Raw genomic sequence first — 7,774 nt, forward strand, 5'->3', positions numbered from 1 at the left:
GCTTTTCTGATAATTAAGTTTGTAGCCAGAAAACAACCCAAAATTGTTCAATAGGGAAACGATTACAGGGGCACTAGTCTGCAACCTAATTTTTGAAGGGGACTCCTACTCCTGCTAACACTATTACTACTACCACTGCTACTATGACCTATACCACTGAAATCCACCCTGTTGACATTTTCTTACAATACAACACCCTACCTGCACTGTAAACCCAGATTTAGTTGTAATTAAACTTTTTAGTGGTCACTGCTTGTTCCGTCATGTAGACAACCCAGGCTTCGCGAATGCCAACAAAAACAAATTGTGCCGACCTGCACCATGAAACATAACAAACAGTCTTCCAGTGCTCCAGCCAATAACTGACAAGAAGGATTTGGGGGTGGGAGTTGGGGTGGTTACAGGGGTTTCGTTTGAACATCAACAAGAAGCACCATCACTCATCATTGCTTAGATCACCTTTAAGTTTCTGCATGGGGGGGGGGGGTCATTTGACTTTTCTGCGCTCAAAGCGGTGCAAAGGCTAATGGGAAAATATAAATGTATTGAACGGTTTCTGTCCCAGTTAAAGTGTGTTTTAATAACGTTCTGTTAAAGTTTTGGATATGGATTTATGTTATCTTGATTTCAGTTTTGTATGGTTGACTTAGTGTTCATGTTTAACTACTATTATTGTTGCACAATGATCGAAACCCGGGGATGTTAACTATTGAGTTTTAGTAATCACTTCTAATTGGAACTTGATTTGTGTGCTGCATCAAACTTCCAGTCTATGCTAATACCACTTAACCTGTTAAGTTTCACCTTGTCTAAAAACTTAAACGGTTTAAGGTACGGGGCTTCTGTGCAGATTTCTAGCAAAGTCAATTAATTTGGGATGAAAGTGTATGTTTACATCATATCAAATACAGCATATTTGATAGATACCGGTAATTAGTGATATTCCCTATCCCCAAGCTATGTTTCATATTGCATGACCCCAGGGTACATGATTTATCATACTTAGATTTACCCTAATGCTTGAAATTAAAAATAATGATAGCTTTTAACTCCTTGTTTCCATCAACAGAAGTACGAAGAAGATTTCATATAGTGTGTTACATCTAAATTTCTGTTTTAGCTCTTGGCAGATGATAGAGCTATCGTTTAGTAGCAATACTGTAAAATACTATCAAGAACTCCTCCATATTCACTTGCAACTGCAGTTGTTTTTAATTTTCTTCACGTTGTCAGTCCAGCAGGACTGTTGGACATGATTGGTTTGTCAGAGCAGCACTGTCCTAGAGAGAAACAGAGCTCCCTCCCTCCCTCCCCACCCCCGTTGAGTCCAGGTAAACTGCTTGTCACATTATCTCGTGCTGCTGTCCTACTGCTGCACATTCAGCAGTCAGCGTCAACCTGTTGGCTCACATTACTTTCCTGTTTACCACTCGCTTCTACTGACCTGCAGGGGTCATGCCTTATTGTGTGTCCCCTGGCATGTGTTACCCATTGGCATCCCCAACCTTGTCCTGCTTTCAACCTTGTACGCCCCACTCCCTATTCCAATCTCACTCCTCCACTCCGTGTCTGCAGAGATGCAACTCAGAAATGGATAACAGCATGAATGGATGTGTGGTGATCTAATTAGCGCGGTGTCTCTTTGCGTGTCCAGTACGCGTGTCGTGATAGACATCATTTTTTTCTGTCAATGTGTTTAATCAACATTCTCTACTAAAGCAAACTTCTGGCAAGAGAAATCTTGGGGTTTTAATGATGTGCGGATGGTTTAGTTCATGACTTCTTACATAATGAGGATTACAAAACTTAACTTTGCAATCTCTTGCAAAGTCTCTCTAACTTTGTCTTTGCTCATAATCATGCCCATAATTGTGACCTGCAGGATCTCAAAAAGCTTGTTTCACTCAATGTTAATTATTTTATATTCAGATTTAGAAATTACTGATATTGCCTGAAACATGAAACACGTTTATTATGTTAAATTGCTAGTGAGTTGGTATGGCTTTTTTCGCATTTACATCACTCCATAGTGACAGTAAAATGTCCAACATGACAAGATACACACAGGCAGTATGCACCCATCCAAAGAAGGAAAACTCTGAAAATCTCTATCATTATAACAGCACACCATCTAAAACCAAGCAGCAGTTTTATGACTTCACATCTTACACTTGTGACCACCACCTCATGCTAATAGCAGGGTAAGCCCTATGGTTCTTGAGTAGCAGGTGTCTTCTGTAATAGTCAGGTTCTCCCTGTAATATACAGGTAATTAAAATTACACCTAGGTGTAACCACTGAAAGAACGTGTGTTTGGCGCCTCTAGTGGGTGGGTAAATAGTGAAGTAGTTTTTAATTTTAATCCCATGAATCCTGTAAGTGCAGAGCATTAAAAAGCTGTGCGCTATTTCAAGTCTCTTTGAGGAGGGTTAAGGTTAGGTATCAAGGAGACCTGGAAAAAGAGTACCTTTAAGGCTAGCATCTTCAGCTATAGCATTCTGCAGAGTTTGCATCTTCTTCTGTGCATCGCACACATACACCAACACCACACGTGTATGGTTGTCGGTGTGTGTGTGTTTGTGTGTGTTTGTTTGTGTGTGTGTTTTGTTGAACTAGCCCGAGCCGCACCAAAGTTCAAATGGGTTTATTTACAAAGCTGAGGTCAGATGTCACTTGATCCAGCCACGGTGAAACTCAGGTGGTCATCAAGGTCACCTCTTCTGGTTTTTCCCTGTGCTAGCTCTTTGAATCTATCTCTCTCTCTCTCTCTCTCTCTTTCTCTCTCTCTTTCTCTCTCTCTTTCTCTCTCTCACACACACACACACAAGCATGCACTGTAAATACACCTGAATTAGAAACCCTGTGTTTTTAGGACATGCCCCACTCATTCTCATATACCCGACACTGTTTGACATTCAGTCTCATGTACCGCTGTGTTCGACATGGGTAAGTGAAGATTCAAGGACTGCACAGAACTGTAAAAAAAGTGGTGTGGCTGTGTGTTTGCTTGTGTGTTTGTTTTGTGCATAGGCACATCTCTATGTACATATGTGGATATCCACTTCCCTAAGGGTTAATTAGACTGTATTTTCATCTGACACATTTCAACATGCCATATAATACAGTATGTTTGTTCGCCATGCCACCCTGTTTTATCTCAGACCACATCTGACTAGAAGACATAAAGACATTAACAATGATGTACACTTGAATAGAAATCACAAAACATAGCCAGGAGATTGGGATTTTATTTTTTTATTTTCTCTGTAATTTGGTAAGTTTTATATTTATTTGGGAAATACAGGTTGGTGATCTGTCTAAAAACTTGTGAAAAAGAAGAAAAACTAAAATCATGATGTGAATGTCTGTGCACTGGAACAAGTCTTGCAATAAAAATGAATTAAAAGAATCAAACGGTTTAATCTAACCAGATGGAAAATGATTGACTAAATCTAATAGAGCCAGTGGAGTAGGAGCGGGTTGGTGGGGTCAGATCAAGTTGGAGATGAAGTCCAGTTATTTAGGACAAGACCATAGCCTGGAACTCTGTGGAGAAAATAAACGGCATTAGTAAGATGATGATTGACTTCGTGTGTCTCTTAAATATGTCTATATAGGTATATTTAGTTACAAGAAAGATACAAAACCATAAGCGGGGTTAGGTTTCTGTGCTCTCAACTTAGCATTTCATTGACACAATTCAATTAAACAAATTCACAAATCTAATGTCACAAATGGTCGATAGAAGCTTTGTGCAGGTGTCCAATTTGAGTACCTGTAGGACAGAAAAAGTGTATAGGGATTTGGAAGAGGTAACTATTATTGCTGCTTGTCTTACTTTAGACTGGCATAACTGTCTTTCTTTCAGGCACCCTGGACGAGCGGACTACTCTAGGAATACAGCGGATTTATTCTTATTGAAATTGTAAAAAGTATGGAGAAGTGTTTCCTAAGTATTGAGGTGTTCTAGTCACACATGCACACATGCATGTCTTGTACAATGCATATATGAAATAGGCGTGGATTCGCTCACCATCTGCTCCAATCTTGCCGTCACTGTCGTCATCACAAGCACACATGAAGCCCTTGGTCTCCTTGTCTGTCAGAACGCGAGCTCCAGGGGAAAACCTCTGGAGGACAAACCTGGCATACAGAGAGGCAACTTCAAGTTAGAGGTAAAACTACATGTAAAGTAATAGCCACAAACGCAGAAATCAGAAACTAACACTGAACCAATCTGTCACTTGATGTGAATTGCTGCACAGAGACTTTTTAGTTGGTAGACAGTCTCAATGGTTACAATGGTCCTCGTTAACAGTCCCAGACATTCACATTTCAGCCCTGAAAACCCAATAGATAAATGAATAAACTACTGATAGACGGGCCTACCCTTTACTACATTCCTTCGCGTAAAATAATATCATAAAAAATTGAATGGAAAGGTGACTGTTTTCCATTAAGACGTCTAATCTCTCCTCCTCATTGAGGGTCCATTAGATCCCGGGCACACAAAAACTGGCTGCTCACTCACTTGAGTTCTTCCTCCTCCACAAAACCACTGCCATCATTGTCCAAGATCCCAAAAACCTTCTTCACATCCTGTGGGCTCTTCTTGTTGAGGCCACACAACTGGAAAAACTTCTTGGGGCAGAAGGAGTCTGGTGCTGGAGGAGAATATAGAGAGCAGAGTCAGGAACGACACAAGGAACTGTAAACAGTATCAGCAAATCTTCCAACAATTTCAGTCAGTTTAAATCGTGCATACAAGATGACATAATTAGTACAATGTCAGTGACCTAACCTCCACATGGTGTGGGGAAAATATTGTTCTTGAATGTTCTCTTTTACATTTTAATTTAATTATAAGAATAATTTCAATCTTGGCCCTGTATATTTTATATGTCAAAAATAGTCTTTCAGTAGGCTCTTCTACAGTGGTGGAACGTAACTAAGTACATCTACTCAAGTACTGTACATAAGTACAAATTTGAGATACTATATTGTACTCCCCTACAATAATCTGACAGCTGTAGTTACTGGCTACTTTATAAAATAAGATTTTTGCACAATGTTGTGGCATAAATTAAACTACCCAACAATGTAGCTAAGTCCAGCTGAAATGATTAGCCAATAAATCACTGAATTATTGACAGAACTGTTTGATAATTTCCAGTTTCTAAAATGTGAGGATTTTTCCGCATTGAGTACTTTTACTGTTAATACTTTACATACATTTTCCTGATGATACTTACATTCAATGTGGTATAAGTAATTTTAATTAAGTAAAGTATCTGAACACTTCTTCCACCACTGCTCTCATTTACAGAGACAACCCTATTGTCTGGTGAGTGCAAGCTCCAGTTCAAAGACTGTATAGAATATAAAAGAAAAAGATCTAAGGAAGAGAGCAATAATGATATTGGTGGAAGACGATACCTTGGCAGTCCTTGAGAGCATTGTCAATGGCATCAGCAGAAAGGATGGATGAGAGAGACATTTTATTCCTGTAGGAGGAACAACCATGGTGAATTATAAACATATTTATCCAGACAGAACGACACTAAGAAGTCAGTGTCAGTATTTTCAAAAAGTTCTAATGAATGGCATAATACAAAATATACAAATATACAAATATTCTCATCCAACAGATTGAAAACATGACACTTTTACACAAAAGATCCCCTTTTACACACCCAATTATTGGGCCTCTAATGTGCCTTAGACACACAAGAGCAAGTAAATCTGTATACAAAATATTTTGAGAATGAACTAATATATATTGACCACTTCCTTACAAAAGCCACCTTTCTGAATCTAAAAAGCAACTTACCGTGTTTGGGGGGTTCTCGCCTGGTTGGTGATCCAGCAGAGAGGTAAGGCTATGTGGTGACTACTGTCCGTCAGGGCGGATTTATATAGGTCTGATTGCCTTGACAAAAGGGATTGCTTGAGTTACCTGTCTATGGATCAAATTCTAACAGCCCGCCCCTGATCCAATTTCTTAGCTAACTAATTAACCTTTACTATTTATAACGCCCAGGGGCTGAAAAAGCAGACCGTGGACGTTTGTAACGCCCTTGTAAATAGCAAATTAAGTTAAAAAGCGCGTTCTTCTCCGAATCCACCACTCCCTCCTCTCATCACTGTGCCCCTCCTCCTCTCACCTCTAGAATTATACAGTACAGTAAATGCAGGAAGGCTGTAATGTAACAGCAGTCTCTCTCTCTCTCTCTCTCTCTCTCTCTCTCTCTCCTTTTCTCCCTCTCTTGTTGTTTCTGCCCCCCACCCTTACCCTTTTAGACAGATATCCTTTTACAGGCAGCAGTCTCTAAACGAACCATATGAGCCACATCCCCTGCAAATATGCCCTTATCATTACATTTGAGGTAAATTATGGAAACAAAAAAATGTCAGCTGACATTGAACGTTTCACGTTATATTTGTTTTGCAGAAGGAGCATGACAGTAGCATTATTGTAAGATTATTGAGTCACCTAAGAGGTCACCATACACAACCTCTTTGTGTCTGGTGCACTGGCATTCTATGGTGCTTCACCCGATCTGCCTTGGACATGAAACATCTACCTGCCCTGGTTGCTTAGATGCAGATTCACAACAGATGGGTATCAGATTATTTCCAATCGAATCTAATATAACCCCAAACACACATAACTGATCATCATTGAATGTCAGGGACTCCAATGCTTTTTAACCTTCTCATATTGACAGGGGGGGGACAGTGTTGCTAAATTGCTTTGTCAACTGTGCTGATTAAGGGACCAGAGGTCACCCTCTGCTGTCAGTGTCCCATGCTGCCATGATGGTGATGATGAGGCATAATGTCCTAGGTATTCCGAGGTATTTTCCGAGGGCATTTGTGGCCTCCAGCAGGTCTTACACAACAGATTCAGGGGTCATTAAGCACGTTCCTGTGAGAGTGTTCACTGCAGCAGCACACCAGGAAAAAAAAGGTTATTTCTCTCTATTTCCTAAGGTTAGTTGAAGGTGTGCGTTTTACGGCAAGGTGTGGGGGGAGAGGGTGGCGTTTGGATGAAATTTGTTTAAGGAACTACCAATCAGGGTAGCAAGTGTCAATATGTAGACAGGTCCCACCGAAATTTGAACTCGGATCGCTGGATTCAGAGTCCAGAGTGCTAACCATTACACCATGGAACCGATGTAGATTGTTGACTGCTGTCAGCACTGCGATCTCACGCGCGTCAGCTGGTGACCGTGAACTTCAGATAATGTTGGCCTGCAGGTGCGGATGATAAAACATTATCTAGGCCTGAAGACAGAAAAAGAAATTTATTAGAAATCAGCCGACATACATTTTATTTCATTTTATTGTTAGGTGACACATTACAGTTTTTCTCCATTGGTTTGGCTCATTTCTTGAAACAGAAATTACATTCTCAAAACAACATGGACAAACCTCCAAACTACTTGGCAATTGTTCACAACAGAATTGAATTTCTCATTCATTTCATCAAATTGCAAATGCCTAAGTACATGCCTCAATGTCTCAGTACATCTTTGCAAATGATTAAGTACAGGTAGCCTACATTTAGCACAATTTCCAAGTGAATAGATCTTGCTGATCTAAAATGATTGTTGATTCTCGGTCTAATGGTTGTTCACTCCAAAACTTGTCAGCATCATTTCATTTTATAAGCCATTACATGCACAATAGTCTATTCAATTGTCAAAATGAGTCAAGAACATAATACCATGAACACCACATATGAATCCCTTGGAACATTTGATACATTTTG

General features: G+C 39.9%; 1 protein-coding gene, 1 long non-coding RNA gene and 1 other non-coding gene across 3 annotated transcripts in view; all 3 read right to left on the minus strand.

Annotated features, from left to right (window-relative positions):
• The window catches only part of LOC117958537, an 8,515-nt gene extending 8,256 nt beyond the window's left edge, over positions 1 to 259 (minus strand). The window contains exon 1 of the long non-coding RNA XR_004659748.1: positions 202 to 259. This is a non-coding gene — a long non-coding RNA (uncharacterized LOC117958537). The remainder of the gene's footprint in view (positions 1 to 201) is intronic.
• Positions 260 to 3,239: 2,980 nt separating this feature from the next.
• pvalb8 (parvalbumin 8) lies at positions 3,240 to 6,119 on the minus strand. Its single transcript, XM_034895254.1, has 5 exons — positions 5,831 to 6,119; positions 5,437 to 5,504; positions 4,532 to 4,664; positions 4,034 to 4,143; positions 3,240 to 3,546 (listed from the first exon to the last, which is right to left on the minus strand). Exons 2-5 carry the CDS (start codon positions 5,495 to 5,497, stop codon positions 3,521 to 3,523), a joined length of 330 nt encoding a protein of 109 aa, XP_034751145.1. The 5' UTR covers positions 5,498 to 5,504; positions 5,831 to 6,119; the 3' UTR covers positions 3,240 to 3,520.
• Positions 6,120 to 7,103: 984 nt separating this feature from the next.
• Positions 7,104 to 7,175, minus strand: trnaq-cug. The gene has a single exon. It is a non-coding gene; the product is annotated as a tRNA-Gln (tRNA).
• Positions 7,176 to 7,774: the final 599 nt, after the last annotated feature.

This window comes from Etheostoma cragini, chromosome 15 (genome assembly GCF_013103735.1).
Source record: "Etheostoma cragini isolate CJK2018 chromosome 15, CSU_Ecrag_1.0, whole genome shotgun sequence".
Lineage (NCBI taxonomy): Eukaryota > Metazoa > Chordata > Actinopteri > Perciformes > Percidae > Etheostoma > Etheostoma cragini.

Coding starts and splice junctions, on each gene's coding strand:
- pvalb8 (XM_034895254.1), bottom strand. CDS start 5,497: ATGTCTCTCTCATCCATCCTTTCTGCTGATGCCATTGACAATGCTCTC. Junction 4,665..5,436: donor TGCTCTCAAGGACTGCCAAG/GTATCGTCTTCC, acceptor ATTCTCCTCCAG/CACCAGACTCCTTCTGCCCC. Junction 3,547..4,033: donor CGGCAAGATTGGAGCAGATG/GTGAGCGAATCC, acceptor TTTTCTCCACAG/AGTTCCAGGCTATGGTCTTG.